The sequence below is a fragment of the Oncorhynchus gorbuscha genome, linkage group LG07 (genome assembly GCF_021184085.1).
Source record: "Oncorhynchus gorbuscha isolate QuinsamMale2020 ecotype Even-year linkage group LG07, OgorEven_v1.0, whole genome shotgun sequence".
Lineage (NCBI taxonomy): Eukaryota > Metazoa > Chordata > Actinopteri > Salmoniformes > Salmonidae > Oncorhynchus > Oncorhynchus gorbuscha.
Window position 1 is genome coordinate 4,655,676 of NC_060179.1, and position 18,877 is coordinate 4,674,552.

Below are 18,877 nucleotides of genomic sequence, written 5' to 3' on the forward strand. Positions count from 1 at the left end.
GCCTGGTCAGGGTGTGAGTTGGGGTGGGTATTCTATACTGTATTATTTATATTTCTATGTTTTGGCCAGGTAGGGCTCTCAATCAGAGACAGCTGTCTATCGTTGTCTCTGATTCAGAACCATACTTAGGTAGCCCTTTTTCCACCTGTCTTTGTGGGAAGTTGACTTTGTTTAGGGCACATAAAGCTTCACAGTTTGTTTTATGTTTTTGTAATGTTATTTTTTTTGTTCGGCGTCATTTTGATTAATAAAAGAAAATGTACGCTCACCACGCTGCGCCTTGGTCCTGTCCTTTCAACAGCCATGACAGATTAGCTAACATAGCGTGCCATTGGAACACAGGAGTGATGGTTGCTGTTAATGGGCCTCTCTACGCCTAAGTAGATATTCCATTAAAAAAATAATCAGTTTCCAGCTACAATAGTCATTTACAACATTAACAATGTCTACACTGTATTTTTTTATCAATTTGATATTTTAATGGACAAACTTTTGAATGGTAGTGTATGTCCTTGATATCTGCCTAATTTCTCCTGCGAATTAAGGGATTTTGGGCCTTGTCGGGTTCTGAAATAAATCCTTTGTGTCCTAAAGAGAAAAAATCTTTGTCCAATACGAGGTGAGTAATCCCTGTCCTGATATCCAGAATCTTTGTCCAATACGAGGTGAGTAATCCCTGTCCTGATATCCAGAATCTTTGTCCAATACGAGGTGAGTAATCACTGTCCTGATATCCAGAATCTTTGTCCAATACGAGGTGAGTAATCCCTGTCCTGATATCCAGAATCTTTGTCCAATACGAGGTGAGTAATCCCTGTCCTGATATCCAGAGAGAGAGAGAGAGAGAGAGAGAGAGAGAGAGAGAGAGAGAGAGAGAGAGAGAGAGAGAACTCAGTGGGAGAGGAACTCAGTGGGAGAGAGGGAGGAACTCAGTGAGAGAGAGAGAGAGAGAGAGAGAGAGAGAGAGAGAGAGAGAGAGAGAGAGAGAGAGGGAGAGGGAGAGGGAGAGAGGAGAGAGAGGGAGGAACTCAGTGAGAGAGAGAGAGAGAGAGAGAGAGAGAGAGAGAGAGAGAGAGAGAGAGAGAGAGAGAGAGAGGGAGGAACTCAGTGTGAGAGAGAGAGAGAGAGAGAGAGAGAGAGAGAGAGAGAGAGAGAGAGAGAGAGAGAGAGAGAGAGAGAGAGAGAGAGAGAGGGAGGAACTCAGAGAGAGAGAGAGGAACTCAGTGGGAGAGAGAGAGAGGGAGGAACTCAGAGAGAGAGAGAGAGAGTGGGAGAGAGAGAGAGAGAGAGAGAGAGAGAGAGAGAGAGAGAGAGAGAGAGAGAGAGAGAGAGAGAGAGAGAGAGAGAGAGAGGAACTCAGTGAGAGAGAGAGAGAGAGAGAGAGAGAGAGAGAGAGAGAGAGAGAGAGAGAGAGAGAGAGAGAGAGAGAGAGAGAGAGAGAGAGAGAGAGGAACTCAGAGAGAGAGAGAGGGAGGAACTCAGAGAGAGAGAGAGAGAGGAACTCAGTGGGAGAGAGAGCGAGGGAGAATCTCAGGTTTGGTGTGTGGTTAGTCTACAAGCAGTCAGGGCGGAAACACTAGACAGACAGACAGACTGACTGAGTGACTGATCTGTGTGTGAACAGTGGAGCTGAGCTGTATTTGTGGAATGACGCTTTTCTTCAGCTCAACCTGCTGGTAAACAGAAGGGCTGTGTGGACGCAGGAATTTCAGGTCACGAGGGCTCCAGCAGCAGAGCAGTGGTCGGAGAAGTGTTGTAGTTAATCTGAGCTGGGGTAGGGAGTATGTCTACTGTGTCCTGCTTGATTGAAGATTGTCCCTGTCCTTCTTACTCTGACAGTACGGGAGATCTGAAAACAAACTGAGTAGAAGACACACACACTCACACAGAGAGACTCTAGACGCGGAGACGACACACACACATTGTAATTTTGGAGAGACTATTTCAGCCTCTTGTGGAATCCTTGGAGGTCCCAACTTGCCCCCCCCCCGTATTTTTGTCCCTGACGATGGCGTCAGCCGTGGATTATGTGTTGTTGCTGGTAGCTGCCGTGCTGGGACCGTACCACGTTGGGGTGGAAGGAGGGTGCGCTGGGAAGTGCTGCCGGGGTTCAGACATCACCTGTTCAACGGCAGACTGGAGGATGGACCGTGTGTTCGGCACCTGCTACTGCGACGAGGGCTGCCTCAGGACCAAAGACTGTTGCTATGACTACCCCACCGAGTGCCCAGGTAAGGAGGATGGATGGAGTCTCTACAGTCACGGTTGTCATGAATTGCCCCAAACGTTGCCCTATTCCTTATGTAGTGCACTACTTTTGACCAGGGTCTATAGCACTATATTTGACGTTTGTTTAACTAGGCAAGTCAGTTAAAGAACAAATATTTATTTACAATGATGGCCTACCGGAGAACAGTGGGTTTAACTACCTTGTTCAGGGGGCAGAACGACAGACCTTTACCTTGTCGTGCTTACTGGCCCAACGCTCCAACCACTAGGCTACCTGGAGCCACAATAGTGAAATGATGATGGAGAATCGTGGGCCGTCTGTTATTATGAAAGACTGGAAATGGTATATACAGTGAAGTATTCATACCCTGTGATTATTCTACATTTTGTTAGGATGCCATTTGAATTCGTGAACCATATAGTATTTGAAAAAATATCGCCATTTTGGACGCAGTATCTGGCCAGAGAAACAATGGGTGCATTCTACAGTATCTGGCCAGAGAAATAATGGATGCATTCTACAGTATCTGGCCAGAGAAATAATGGATGCATTCTACAGTATCTGGCCAGAGAAATAATGGATGCATTCTACAGTATCTGGCCAGAGAAATAATGGATGCATTCTACAGTATCTGGCCAGAGAAATAATGGGTGCATTCTACAGTATCTGGCCAGAGAAATAATGGGTGCATTCTACAGTATCTGGCCAGAGAAATAATGCGTGCATTCTACAGTATCTGGCCAGAGAAATACTGGATGCATTCTACAGTATCTGGCCAGAGAAATAATGGATGCATTCTACAGTATCTGGCCAGAGAAATAATGGGTGCATTCTACAGTATCTGGCCAGAGAAATAATGGGTGCATTCTACAGTATCTGGCCAGAGAAATAATGGGTGCATTCTACAGTATCTGGCCAGAGAAATAATGGGTGCATTCTACAGTATCTGGCCAGAGAAACAATGGGTGCATTCTACAGTATCTGGCCAGAGAAATAATGGATGCATTCTACAGTATCTGGCCAGAGAAATAATGGGTGCATTCTACAGTATCTGGCCAGAGAAACAATGGGTGCATTCTACAGTATCTGGCCAGAGAAACAATGGATGCATTCTACAGTATCTGGCCAGAGAAACGATGGGACTTAAACCCTTATCTAATTTTACCACTCGACTGTTTTACGCTTTACCTCTGTCCTCTAACCCAGGGATTTTCAAACTTTTCTTGCCCAGGGACCCCCCCCCCCCCGCAAACCGGCAAGCTGAAGTAATCAACCTTTTACCATGAATAGATTTGGTCGACAGTTCTATTATGTTGACCTTTCAGTCCCCACAGGTCATTGGAAGAGGAAGTGTGAACTCTAACACAGTCTATTAGCCAGAACGGTCTCTTTGCGGCGTAGTGGAAAAAGCTGATTTTCTGCAATTCTTCACATTTCTTCATTGAGATGAAAGAAAATTGTTGCAGTTTTGAAGCAAATTTCCAGCAAATCTACATATTTTGGAGCTGTGGCTTCTTCCTTGCTGAGCTGCCTTTCAGGTTACGTCGATATAGGACTTGTTTTACTGTAGATATAGATACTTTTGTACCTGTTTCCTCCAGCATCTTCACAAGGTCCTTTGCTGTTCTGGGATTGATTTGCACTTTTCGCACCAAAGTACATTCATTTCTAGGAGACAGAACGCGTCTCCTTCCTGAGCGGTATGACGGCTGCGTGGTCACTATTGTTTGTACAGATGAACGTGGTTCCTTCAGGCATTTGGAAATTGCTCCCAAGGATGAACCAGACTTGTGGTCTACAATTTTTTTCTGAGGTTTTGGCTGATTTCTTTTGATTTTCCCATGATGTGAAGCAAAGAGGCACTGAGTTTGAAGGTTGGCCTTGAAGGACATCCACAGGTACACCTCCAATTGACTCAAATGTTGTCAATTAGCCAATCAGAAGCTTCTAAAGCCATGACATCATTTCTGGAATTTTCCAAGCTGTTTAAAGGCACAGTCAACTTTGTGTATGTAAACTTCTGACCCACTGGAATTGTGATACAGTGAATTATAAGTGAAATAATCTGTCTGTAAACAATTTTTGAAAAAATGACTTGTGTCCTGCACAAAGTAGATGTCCTAACAAACTTGCCAAAACTATAGTTTGTAAACAAGACATTTGTGGAGTGGTTGAAAAACAGGTTTTAATGACTCCGTCCTAAGTGTATGTAAGCTTCCGTATTCAGCTGTATATTTTAAAGTATATATATATATATATATATATATATACTGAAAATGTCATGTATTGTCATATATTGTCATGTCTTGTCCCTGTGCTTTCTCTTCTATTCGTTTCCCCCTGCTGGTGTTATTAGGTTTCTTTCCCTCTCTCTATCCCTCTCTCTCTATCGTTCCGTTCCTGCTCCCAGCTGTTCCTCATTCTCCTAACGACCTCGTTTACTCTTTCTCACCTGTCCCCTATTTTGCCCTCTGATTAAGTCTCTATTTCTCTCTCTGTTTCTGCTTCTGTCCTTGTCGGATTCTTGTTTGCCGTTTGCTGTACCCTTGTTCCGTCCAGTTGTATTCTGCCTCGTCTTCAGATACTACGTGTGAGCAGGTGTCTCTATCCTCTACGGCCCGCGCCTACCCGAAGGGACCTGCAGTCTTTTGCCGCAAGCCCTGCAACTCTCCCCAACTAAGAGGATTTATGTTTTCCCTGTTTGGACATTTCCTGTTAAGGATTGAGGATTATGTTTTCTCTGTTTGGACTTTAATAAACTCAGTTTCTGTTAAGTCGCTTTTGGGTCCTCACTCACCTGCATAACAGAAAATGTGTATAAAACCCATATAAACTGCAGTTATAATTATATGACATTATTTTAAGTTGACAAAACATTATTTTAAGTTGACAAAACTTCTATTCATCAATTTCTGACATTTCTTATTTTGAATTTCCTGCATAAGTAAAATCAGAATTGAGCCTCTTCTGCCATTCATTCCAATTAGACTGGTTTGGACTTCTCCCTGACCAAGATGGCTGCCGTTTTCAAACCTCTCTGGAGCTTTAAGGGTTTATGACATCATAGCCCCTCTAGTAATGGAATCTGATCTCTATGGTTAGGGACTCTGACTGATCTGATATAAAACTATGCTGTCTAGTTTCAATCGTAACTCATTTACTTTGTATGAATGTGCGGACAGGATGGAATTATGGACAAATATGTCAGGAATGCACTTCTATTAATCATTATCTGTGTCCCGGATAGCACCTTATTTACAATGTAGTGTACTACATCCGGAATTGAATGGGATCTCTGTGGTAATTACTGTAGGAGTTAGCCAAGCAGAGTGTACCTAATACCTGACACATCAAAGACCAGGTACTCAGAGAGCGTGTGAAAAGAGAACAACAGGATTAAATGGATCAGTGACTGGATCCAATTCATTCAGCTTTACAGTTTCATTCAGATCACCCAACGCTGTACAGAAACACCAATCCTTCAAATCCAAGGTGTGTGTCCCAAATGGCACCCTATTCTTGTAGGGCTCTGGTCTAAAGTAGTGCACTTTATAGGGAATAGGGTGCCATAGGGCGCTGGTCAAAATTAGTGCACTTTATAGGGAATAGGATGCCATAGGGCTCTGGTCAAAATTAGTGCCCTTTATAGGGAATAGGGTGCCATATGGCTCTGGTCAAAATTAGTGTCCTTTATAGGGAATAGGGTGCCATAGGGCTCTAGTCTAAAGTAGTGCACTTTATAGGGAATAGGGTGAATATTGAGCAGTCAGCTGAGCGAACTGTACACACCCTTGACTTGTTCCGTCTTCAGTGTTACAGGGAAGGCTTAAAATGTCACAGAACTTCAGTCGTCAAACTAACATCACCTCAGGGGTTTTCACTCCTGGCACGGAGGATTCACAGGGCGTGCAGGCTTTAGTTCCAACCCAGCGCTAACTAATTTGATTCAGCTAATCAAAGCCTTGATGATTTGGTAGGTGTGTTTATCCTAGGCTGGAACAAAAGCACATCCACCAATCGGGAGGCAGGTGTATGAATATTAATTAGGTAACGATTCCCTGAATGTTCTATTAAAGATGCATGTGTGTCAAAGACTGTGTGTGTGTGTGTGTGTGTGTGTGTGTGTGTGTGTGTGTGTGTGTGTGTGTGTGTGTGTGTGTGTGTGTGTGTGTGTGTGTGTGTGTGTGTGTGTGTGTGTGTGTGTGTGTGTGTGTGTGTCTATAGGTGTTTATGAAGATACTTTAATGCAAAATAATAACACTGTTGTCTCTCGTCCAGCCCAGTCGTGTGTGGTGACTGACTGGAGTCACTGGAGTGGTTGTGCCCAGCCCTGCCAGCGGTCCAGGAGGGTCCGGTGAGACCTGTGTGTTATTTATTGGTCCTGTTGACAGACCAATTAGTGGGAATAAATCTGATTTGTCAAAAGACCAATTAGTGGCAAAAGATCAGAATTGGGCTTCTTGTGTAAACGCGGTCTTTTGTCCAACACTGAAGAACCACATTAGATATAATAAGTGGACTTAACACTCGTGTTATCTTCTGGGATTGATTTATTTTGTACTTTTAAAATGCTTTAAAAGCCAATAATCTATGAATCATCAATGGATTGTAGGCAGCGCCACATTGAGCAGGAGCCCAGGAACAGTGCAGATCCATGTCCCAGTCTAGAGGAGCAGGCTGGCTGCATGGACTACCAGTCGAACCATGGAGAGATCTGCACTCAGAACACAGGTACACGCACATTAAACTAAACCAACTGAGTCACACTGTTGCATGGTTTTAACCTGGGGACTGTGTTGGTCTGTCTCCAAGTCCTGGTTATCACCAGGGGACTGTGTTGGTCTGTCTCCAAGTCCTGGTTATAACCAGGGGACTGTGTTGGTCTGTCTCCAAGTCCTGGTTATAACCAGGGGACTGTGTTGGTCTCTCTCCAGGTCCTAGTTTTAACCTGGGGACTGTGTTGGTCTCTCTCCAGGTCCTGGTTATAACCAGGGGACTGTGTTTGTCCCTCTCCAGGTCCTGGTTATAACCAGGGGACTGTGTTTGTCCCTCTCCATGTCCTGGTTATAACCAGGGGACTGTGTTGGTCTCTCTCCAGGTCCTGGTTATAACCAGGGGACTGTGTTTGTCCCTCTCCAGGTCCTGGTTATAACCAGGGGACTGTGTTGGTCTCTCTCCAGGTCCTGGTTATAACCAGGGGACTGTGTTTGTCCCTCTCCAGGTCCAGCTTTCATCACCACCAGGGAGTTTGGTAAAGGAAGAACAAAGCCTGACATCTACGGAGCACCTCTGTACCCTGGGTATGCTGCGTTATGCATGTTTTATGGCGGTTCTTAAGGAGAAATGAACAGTTATGAAGGCTTATAGCGAGTTGTACAATGCTCTATTACACCCGTCTACTCACATAGGGAAGGGGACGAATCAGATTCAAGGATCCTGTGGTACACACAGTGCCATCAGAAGTGTTTCACACCCCTTGACTGTTTCCCCACATTTTGTTGTTACAGCCTGAATTTAAAATGGATACAATTTGAGAATTTTTTTTTTGTCCACTGGCCTACACACAATACTTTACAACGTTTTGACATTTTTACAAATGAATTTAAAAATGAAAAGCTTAAAATGTTTAGAGTCGATAAGTATTCAACTCCTTTGTTGTGGCAAACCTAAATAAGTTCAGGAGTAACAACGTGCTCTAACAAGTTACATATAAAGATATGACTCACTCTGTGTGCAATAATACTGTTTAACATGAGTTTTGAATGACTCCCTCATCTCTGTACCCCACACATATAACTATCTGTAAGGTCCCTCAGTCGATCAGTGAATTACAAACACATATTCAACCACAAAGACCAGGGAGGTTTTCCAATGCCTCGCAAAGAAGGGCACCTATTGGTAGATGGGTAAAAACTAAAAAACAGACCTTAAATGTCCCTTTGAGCAACATGGTGAGGTTATTAATTACACTTTGGATGGTGACACCCAGTCACTACCAAGATACAGGCAACATTCCTAACTCAGTTGCCAGAGTGGATGGAAACTGCTCAGGGATTTAACCATGAGGCCAATGGTGACTTTAAAACAGTTACAGAGTTTAATGGCTGTGATAGGAGAAAACTGAGACATTGTAGTTACTCCACAATACTAACCTAATTGACAGAGTGAAAAGAAGGAAGCCTGTACAGAATAATAATATTCCAAAACCTTCATCCTGTTTGCAACAAGAAACTAAAGTAATACTGCAAGAAAAAGTGGCAAAGCAATAATTTTTTTTGTCCTTTAATACGAAGTGTTCTTTTTGGGACAATCCAATGTATCACATTACTGAGTACCACTCTCCATATTTTCAAACATAGTGGTGGCTGCATCATGTTATGGGTATGCTTACAAGGATAAAAAAGGATAACAAATAAATGGACAAGCACAGGCAAAATCCTAGAGGAAAACATGGTTCAGTCTGCTTTCCACCAAACACTGGGAGATGATTTCACCTTTCAGCAGGACAAAAACCTAAAAGACAAGGCCAAATATACTCTGGGGTTGCTTACCAAGAAGGCAGTGAATGTTCCTGACTGGCTGAGTTACAGTTTTAACTTAAATTTATGGCAAGACCTGAAAATGGTTATCAAGCAATGATCAACAACCAATATGACAGAGTTTGAAGAATTTATAAAACAATAAATTGGCAAATATTGTAGAAACCAGGTGTGGAACGCTATTAGAGACCTACCCAGAAAGACTCACAGCTCTTAGGGACTTACCCAGAAAGACTCACAGCTCTTAGAGACTAACCCAGAAAGACTAACAGCTCTTAGAGACTTACCCAGAAAGACTCACAGCTCTTAGCGACTTACCCAGAAAGACTCACAGCTCTTAGAGACTTACCCAGAAAGACTCACAGCTCTTAGAGACTAACCCAGAAAGACTCACAGCTCTTAGAGACTTACCCAGAAAGACTCACATATCTTAGAGACTAACCCAGAAAAACTCACAGCTCTTAGAGACTAACCCAGAAAGACTCACAGCTCTTAGAGACTTACCCAGAAAGACTCACAGCTCTTAGAGACTTACCCAGAAAGACTACCAGCTCTTAGCAACTTACCCAGAAAGACTCACAGCTCTTAGAGACTTACCCAGAAAGACTACCAGCTCTTAGCAACTTACCCAGAAACATTCACAGCTCTTAGGGACTTACCCAGAAAGACTCACAGCTCTTAGCAACTTACCCAGAAAGACCCACAGCTTTTAGAGACTTACACAGAAATACTCACAGATATTAGAGACTTGACCAGAAAGACTCACAGCTCTTAGAGAGTCACCCTGAAAGACCTACAGATATTAGAGACTTACCCAGAAAGACACACAGCTGTAATCGCTGCCAAAGGTGAATAGTGAATCATTTTATACATTTTTTGCCCATTTTGAATTTGAGCTGTAACACAACAAAATGTGGAATTAAGTCCAATTCAGTGTATTCAGACCCCTTGAGTTTTTCCACATTTTGTCAAATTAGAACCCTATTCTAAAATACAAGTAAAAAATCCTCATCAATCTAGACACAATAGTCCATAATGACAAAGCAAAACGAGGTTCATAGACATTTTTGCAAATGTATATAAAAAAATAAAAAGTATAAAAAACTGAAATATCATATTTACATAAGTATTCAGACCCTTTACTCAGTACTTTGTTGAAGCACCTTTGGCCTAGATTACAACCTTGAGTCTCCTTGGGTATGACGCTACAAGCTTGGCACATTGTATCTGGGGAGTTTCTCCCATTCTTCTCTGCAGATCCTCTCAAGCTCTGTCAGTTTGTATTCACTTTGTCATAATGGTGTAGATTGATGAGGACAAACACTATTTAGTCCATTTCAGAATAAGGCTGTATCGTAACAAAATGTAGAACAAGTGAGGGGGCCTGTGGTACTTACTTAGTTAATAAGATGTCAACGATCATTCTGGTTTGAAATGTGAGGCACGCCATCGTCACAGCAAAAAGCAACTAGGGATTTTCTACCAAATGAAGTGTTTTCTCACCAGGATATCTAGATCACACACACACACACACACACACACACACACACACACACACACACACACACACACACACACACACACACACACACACACACACACACACACACACACACACACACACACACACACACACACACACACACACACACACACACACACACACACACACACACACTGGTTTCCATCAGGTATGAAACATGATTAACATCACATGTACAAAGAATCTGGACGAACAATTGGCAAAGTTTCTCTGAACGCAGGGAAACACACACCACACACACACACACACACACACACACACACACACACACACACACACACACACACACACACACACACACACACACACACACACACACACACACACACACACACACACACACACACACACACACACACACACACACACACACACACACACACACACACACACACACACACACACACACCATCTGAAATGTGAAGTCCCAGCTCCCTCCTGCAACCCTGTAATTCAAACTGTCATTATTCGAACCAATTACTTTTGTTGGCATGGCACCCTATAGGTCCCGGTCTAAAGTAGTGCACTATACTCCCTATAGGTCCTGGTCTAAAGTAGTGCACTATACTCCCTATAGGTCCTGGTCTAAAGTAGTGCACTATACTCCCTATAGGTCCTGGTCTAAAGTAGTGCACTATACTCCCTATAGGTCCCGGTCTAAAGTATTGCACTATATAGGGAATAGGGTGCCATAGGGCCCTGGTCTAAAGTAGTGCACTATTAGGGAATGTAAGTCGCTCTGGATAAGAGCGTCTGCTAAATGACTTAAATGTAAATGTAAATGTAAATGAATAGGGTGCCATAGAGCTCTGGTCTAAAGTAGTGCACTAGGGAATAGGGTGCCATTTAGGATGCACTCTGTGTGGAATGGTAGGTATGATATTTCAAACCCCTCCTCCGTCAGGTTCTGTATGGAGTATAAGATGGAGTCTCTGACTACCCACTGTACGGTGGAGAACAGACCACACACCCTCTGGATGCAGTACCTACGTGAGGGCTACACGGTGTGTGTGGCGTGCCAACCCCCCGCCATGCGTAACCATAGCGGCAGCTGCCAGGGAGACGGACAAGAATCCAACAGGTACGGAGTCACGGACGGATCATTTTTTTAAAGACGTTTGGTATTATGAAGAAAGTCATGTAAGCCTTGTTTGAGCCAATGCAGCTATGTAGTTAGGCTTTGATGTCCAACCCCCTGGAAATGGCACTAGTTGATTGATCATATGTTATAACATTAGTAGACTAGTGGTTAGAGTGTAGAGGTGGCAGGTAGCCTAGTGGTTAGAGTGTAGAGGTGGCAGGGTGACCTAGTGGTTAGAGTGGAGAGGTGGCAGGGTAGCCTAGTGGTTAGAGTGTAGAGGAGGCAGGTAGCCTAGTGGTTAGAGTGTAGAGGCGGCAGGTAGCCTAGTGGTTAGAGTGGAGAGGTGGCAGGGTAGCCTAGTGGTTAGAGTGTAGAGGAGGCGGCCTAGTGGTTAGAGTGTAGAGGTGGCAGGGTAGCCTAGTGGTTAGAGTGTAGAGGAGGCAGGGTAGCCTAGTGGTTAGAGTGTAGAGGAGGCAGGGTAGCCTAGTGGTTAGAGTGTAGAGGTGGCAGGGTAGCCTAGTGGTTAGAGTGTAGAGGAGGCAGGGTAGCCTAGTGGTTAGAGTGTAGAGGAGGCAGCGTAGCCTAGTGGTTAGAGTGTAGAGGCGGCAGGGTAGCCTAGTGGTTAGAGTGTAGAGGCGGCAGGTAGCCTAGTGGTTAGAGTGTAGAGGAGGCAGGTAGCCTAGTGGTTAGAGTGTAGAGGTGGCAGGTAGCCTAGTGGTTAGAGTGGAGAGGTGGCAGGGTAGCCTAGTGGTTAGAGTGTAGAGGAGGCAGGTAGCCTAGTGGTTAGAGTGTAGAGGCGGCAGGTAGCCTAGTGGTTAGAGTGTAGAGGTGGCAGGGTAGCCTAGTGGTTAGAGTGGAGAGGTGGCAGGTAGCCTAGTGGTTAGAGTGGAGAGGTGGCAGGGTAGCCTAGTGGTTAGAGTGTAGAGGAGGCGGCCTAGTGGTTAGAGTGTAGAGGTGGCAGGGTAGCCTAGTGGTTAGAGTGTAGAGGAGGCAGGGTAGCCTAGTGGTTAGAGTGTAGAGGCGGCAGGTAGCCTAGTGGTTAGAGTGGAGAGGTGGCAGGGTAGCCTAGTGGTTAGAGTTAGAGGAGGCGGCCTAGTGGTTAGAGTGTAGAGGTGGCAGGGTAGCCTAGTGGTTAGAGTGTAGAGGAGGCAGGGTAGCCTAGTGGTTAGAGTGTAGAGGCGGCAGGTAGCCTAGTGGTTAGAGTGTAGAGGCGGCAGGGTAGCCTAGTGGTTAGAGTGTAGAGGAGGCAGCGTAGCCTAGTGGTTAGAGTGTAGAGGAGGCAGCGTAGCCTAGTGGTTAGAGTGTAGAGGCGGCAGGGTAGCCTAGTGGTTAGAGTGTAGAGGCGGCAGGTAGCCTAGTGGTTAGAGTGTAGAGGAGGCAGGTAGCCTAGTGGTTAGAGTGTAGAGGTGGCAGGTAGCCTAGTGGTTAGAGTGTAGAGGAGGCAGGGTAGCCTAGTGGTTAGAGTGTAGAGGAGGCAGGGTAGCCTAGTGGTTAGAGTGTAGAGGAGGCAGGTAGCCTAGTGGTTAGAGTGTAGAGGTGGCAGGTAGCCTAGTGGTTAGAGTGTAGAGGTGGCAGGGTAGCCTAGTGGTTAGAGTGTAGAGGTGGCAGGGTAGCCTAGTGGTTAGAGTGTAGAGGTGGCAGCGTAGCCTAGTGGTTAGAGTGTAGAGGTGGCAGCGTAGCCTAGTGGTTAGAGTGTAGAGGTGGCAGCGTAGCCTAGTGGTTAGAGTGTAGAGGTGGCAGGGTAGCCTAGTGGTTAGAGTGTAGAGGAGGCAGGGTAGCCTAGTGGTTAGAGTGTAGAGGTGGCAGGGTAGCCTAGTGGTTAGAGTGTAGAGGCGGCAGGGTAGCTTAGTGGTTAGAGTGTAGAGGTGGCAGGGTGGCCTAGTGGTTAGAGTGTAGAGGTGGCAGGTAGCCTAGTGGTTAGAGTGTAGAGGTGGCAGGTAGCCTAGTGGTTAGAGTGTAGAGGCAGGTAGCCTAGTGGTTAGAGTGTAGAGGAGGCAGGTAGCCTAGTGGTTAGAGTGTAGAGGTGGCAGGTAGCCTAGTGGTTAGAGTGTAGAGGCAGGTAGCCTAGTGGTTAGAGTGTAGCGGCGGCAGGGTAGCCTAGTGGTTAGAGTGTAGAGGAGGCAGGGTAGCCTAGTGGTTAGAGTGTAGAGGTGGCAGGGTAGCCTAGTGGTTAGAGTGTAGCGGCGGCAGGGTAGCCTAGTGGTTAGAGTGTAGAGGCGGCAGGGTAGCCTAGTGGTTAGAGTGTAGAGGCGGCAGGGTAGCCTAGTGGTTAGAGTGTAGAGGCGGCAGGGTAGCCTAGTGGTTAGAGTGTAGAGGCGGCAGGTAGCCTAGTGGTTAGAGTGTAGAGGTGGCAGCGTAGCCTAGTGGTTAGAGTGTAGAGGTGGCAGGGTAGCCTAGTGGTTAGAGTGTAGAGGTGGCAGGGTAGCCTAGTGGTTAGAGTGTAGAGGCGGCAGGGTAGCCTAGTGGTTAGAGTGTAGAGGTGGCAGGGTAGCCTAGTGGTTAGAGTGTAGAGGTGGCAGGGTAGCCTAGTGGTTAGAGTGTAGAGGTGGCAGTGTAGCCTAGTGGTTAGAGTGGAGGGGTGGCAGGGTAGCCTAGTGGTTAGAGTGTAGAGGTGGCAGGGTAGCCTAGTGGTTAGAGTGTAGAGGTGGCAGTGTAGCCTAGTGGTTAGAGTGTAGAGGTGGCAGTGTAGCCTAGTGGTTAGAGTGGAGGGTGGCAGGGTAGCCTAGTGGTTAGAGGGTAGAGGTGGCAGGGTAGCCTAGTGGTTAGAGTGTAGAGGTGGCAGGTAGCCTAGTGGTTAGAGTGTAGAGGTGGCAGGTAGCCTAGTGGTTAGAGTGTAGAGGCGGCAGGTAGCCTAGTGGTTAGAGTGTAGAGGTGGCAGGTAGCCTAGTGGTTAGAGTGTAGAGGTGGCAGGGTAGCCTAGTGGTTAGAGTGTAGAGGCGGCAGGGTAGCCTAGTGGTTAGAGTGTAGAGGAGGCAGGGTGGCCTAGTGGTTAGAGTGTAGAGGAGGCAGGGTAGCCTAGTGGTTAGAGTGTAGAGGAGGCAGGGTAGCCTAGTGGTTAGAGTGTAGAGGAGGCAGGGTAGCCTAGTGGTTAGAGTGTAGAGGCGGCAGGGTAGCCTAGTGGTTAGAGCGTTGGACTAGTAACCGGAAGGTCGCAAGTTCAAACCCCCGAGCTGACAAGGTACAAATCTGTCGTTGAACAGGCAGTTAACCCACTGTTCCCAGGCCGTCATTGAAAATAAGAATGTGTTCTTAACTGACTTGCCTGGTTAAATAAAGGTAAAATAAAAAATAAAAAAAATGTGTAGACTATATGAGATCTTTGTTCTGTGTTCTTAGTTTGTGGTAACATTTGACTGGTGTACGAGTTTATCAAAACAGTTGCAGAGATGAAGACTAGTCTCGTCATACATTTAATTATTATTATATTTTTTTTTTAACTGAAAGGTGAAAAATGTTTTCACACACAGTAGTTGTGTTGTCGTCAGTGTGATCTTTGTGCTGCTGTAGATTTGACCCCTCACCACTCCTGTTAGAATGACCTTTCAGTAGATTTGACCCCTCACCACTCCTGTTAGAATGATCTTTCAGTAGATTTGACCCCTCACCACTCCTGTTAGAATGACCTTTCAGTAGATTTGACCCCTCACCACTCCTGTTAGAATGACCTTTCAGTAGATTTGACCCCTCACCACTCCTGTTAGAATGACCTTTCAGTAGATTTGACCCCTCACCACTCCTGTTAGAATGACCTTTCAGAACATGCATATGTAAATATATATGTGTATATATGTAAATATATATGTATATATATGTATATATATATATGTGTATATGTATATATGTAAATATATATGTGTATATGTGTAAATATATATGTGTATATGTGTAAATATATATGTGTATATCTGTAAATATATATGTGTATATATGTAAAAATATATGTATATATATATGTATGTATATATATGTATATATATATATGTGTATATGTATATATGTAAATATATATGTGTATATGTGTAAATATATATGTGTACATGTGTAAATATATATGTGTATATCTGTAAATATATATGTGTATATATGTAAATATATATGTAAATATATATGTGTATCTATGTAAATATATATGTGTATTTATGTAAATATATATGTGTATATATATGTATGTAATATATATATATGTATCTATGTAAATATATATGTGTATATGTATATATGTAAATATATATGTGTATATATGTAAATATATATGTGTATATATATGTAAATATATATGTGTATATATGTAAATATATATGTCTATGTGTAAATATATATGTATATATGTAAATATATATGTGTATATATGTAAATATATATGTGTATATATGTAAATATATATGTGTATATGTAAATATATATGTGTATATATGTAAATATACATGTATATATGTAAATATATATGTGTATATATGTAAATATATATGTGTATATATGTAAATATATGTGTATATATGTATGTATTTTCCCTGGTATCTCCAGGTCTTCTCCTTTAACCCTGTGTATCATGGACTGCCTCCACCAGTCCAGTATTATTGGTAGTATTCAACGACTATAGAGGACAATGATCCTGAGGAAAATAAAAACAGGTGTTCTTAGTGGAAAAGTGTCTGATGTCCTGTGAGGAGCTGCTCCATTGGCTGGCTGTCAGCCATATTAACCAATGACCTGTGAGGAGCTGCTCCATTGGCTGGCTGTGAGCCATACTTACCTGTGTCCTGTGAGGAGCTGCTCCATTGGCTGGCTGTGAGCCATACTAACCTGTGTCCTGGCTGTGTTTTGCAATGAGTGAGGAGCTGCTCCATTGGCTGGCTGTGAGCCATACTAACCTGTGTCCTGTGAGGAGCTGCTCCATTGGCTGGCTTGGCTGGCTGTGAGCCTAACCTGTGTCCTGTGAGGAGCTGCTCCATTGGCTGGCTGTGAGCCATACTAACCTGTGTCCTGTGTGTTTTGCAGTGAGGAGCTGCTCCATTGGCAGGCTGTGGGGAACTCTGGCTGTCGTGGAACGTGGAAGAAGGTCCAGAGAACAGCATACTGCTCCTGTCCTCACGTCCACAGCTTCCTTTTCATATAAACACAAAGGAAGTCTTGCGGTCCTACTTGCACCCCTATTCCCTATATAGTACACTGCTTTAGACCAGAGCCCTATGACACCCTATTCCCTATATAGTGCACTACTTTAGACCAGAGCTCTATGGCACCCTATTCCCTATATAGTGCACTACTTTAGACCAGAGCCCTATGGCACCCTATTCCCTATATAGTGCACTACTTTAGACCAGAGCCCTATGGCACCCTATTCCCTATATAGTGCACTACTTTAGACCAGAGCCCTATGGCACTCTATTCCCTATATAGTGCACTACTTTAGACCAGTCAAACAGTAAAAAAAATGATTGGATCCATTTTTGACGCTAGGTTTTTATGCTAATTATAGGGCTCTCTCAGTAGGGAATAGGGTGACCGGTAATCTATAGGGCTCTCTCAGTAGGGAATAGGGTGACTGGTAATCTATAGGGCTCTCTCAGTAGGGAATAGGGTGACTGGTAATCTATAGGGCTCTCTCAGTAGGGAATAGGGTGACTGGTAATCTATAGGGCTCTGGTCAACAGTAGGGAATAGGGTGACTGGTAATCTATAGGGCTCTCTCAGTAGGGAATAGGGTGACTGGTAATCTATAGGGCTCTGGTCAACAGTAGGGAATAGGGTGACTGGTAATCTATAGGGCTCTCTCAGTAGGGAATAGGGTGACTGGTAATCTATAGGGCTCTGGTCAACAGTAGGGAATAGGGTGACTGGTAATCTATAGGGCTCTCTCAGTAGGGAATAGGGTGACTGGTAATCTATAGGGCTCTGGTCAACAGTAGGGAATAGGGTGACTGGTAATCTATAGGGCTCTCTCAGTAGGGAATAGGGTGACTGGTAATCTATAGGGCTCTGGTCAACAGTAGGGAATAGGGTGACTGGTAATCTATAGGGCTCTCTCAGCAGCCCTGTGACTGCTAATCTCCAGCTTTCAACTGTTGACTGTAATCTATTATTATTTGACCATGCTGGTCATTTACGGCTCTGTCAACATTTGAACATCTTGGTCATGTTCTGTTATAATCTCTAGGGCCTGGTCACAGCCAGAAGAGGACTGGTAATCCACCCCAGGGAATAGACCCGGTTCCTCTCTGAGGTTTCTTCCTAGGTTTTGGCCTTTCTAGGGAATAGGGTGACTGGTAATTTTCCTCAGCAGGGAATAGGGTGACTTTTATACCTCTCAGCAGGGAATATTGTTTGCTGTTTGGGGTTTTAGGCTGGGTTTCTGTACAGCACTTTGAGATATCAGCTGATGTACGAAGGGCTATATAAATAAATTTGATTTGATTTGATTTGAATAGGGTGACTGGTAATCTATAGGGCTCTGGTCAACAGTAGGGAATAGGGTGACTGGTAATCTATAGGGCTCTCTCAGTAGGGAATATGGTGACTGGTAATCTATAGGGCTCTCTCAGTAGGGAATAGGGTGACTGGTAATCTATAGGGCTCTGGTCAACAGTAGGGAATAGGGTGACTGGTAATCTATAGGGCTCTCTCAGTAGGGAATAGGGTGACTGGTAATCTATAGGGCTCTCTCAGTAGGGAATAGGGTGACTGGTAATCTATAGGGCTCTCTCAGTAGGGAATAGGGTGACTGGTAATCTATAGGGCTCTCTCAGCAGGGAATAGGGTGACTGGTAATCTATAGGGCTCTCTCAGCAGGGAATAGGGTGACTGGTAATCTATAGGGCTCTCTCAGTAGGGAATAGGGTGACTGGTAATCTATAGGGCTCTGGTCAACAGTAGGGAATAGGGTGACTGGTAATCTATAGGGCTCTCTCAGTAGGGAATAGGGTGACTGGTAATCTATAGGGCTCTGGTCAACAGTAGGGAATAGGGTGACTGGTAATCTATAGGGCTCTCTCAGTAGGGAATAGGGTGACTGGTAATCTATAGGGCTCTCTCAGTAGGGAATAGGGTGACTGGTAATCTATAGGGCTCTGGTCAACAGTAGGGAATAGGGTGACTGGTAATCTATAGGGCTCTCTCAGCAGGGAATAGGGTGACTGGTAATCTATAGGGCTCTCTCAGTAGGGAATAGGGTGACTGGTAATCTATAGGGCTCTCTCAGTAGGGAATATGGTGACTGGTAATCTATAGGGCTCTCTCAGTAGGGAATAGGGTGACTGGTAATCTATAGGGCTCTGGTCAACAGTAGGGAATAGGGTGACTGGTAATCTATAGGGCTCTCTCAGCAGGGAATAGGGTGACTGGTAATCTATAGGGCTCTCTCAGTAGGGAATAGGGTGACTGGTAATCTATAGGGCTCTCTCAGCAGGGAATAGGGTGACTGGTAATCTATAGGGCTCTCTCAGCAGGGAATAGGGTGACTGGTAATCTATAGGGCTCTCTCAGCA

General features: G+C 44.6%; 1 protein-coding gene across 1 annotated transcript; it reads left to right on the forward strand.

Moving 5' to 3' along the window:
* The first annotated feature begins 1,514 nt into the window (after window positions 1–1,514).
* Window positions 1,515–16,660, forward strand: LOC124039087 (somatomedin-B and thrombospondin type-1 domain-containing protein). Its single transcript, XM_046354966.1, has 6 exons — window positions 1,515–2,231; window positions 6,509–6,584; window positions 6,843–6,961; window positions 7,452–7,530; window positions 11,217–11,393; window positions 16,392–16,660. The coding sequence occupies exons 1-6, from the start codon at window positions 2,009–2,011 to the stop codon at window positions 16,507–16,509; spliced, it is 792 nt and encodes a 263-aa protein (XP_046210922.1). The 5' UTR covers window positions 1,515–2,008; the 3' UTR covers window positions 16,510–16,660.
* Window positions 16,661–18,877: the final 2,217 nt, after the last annotated feature.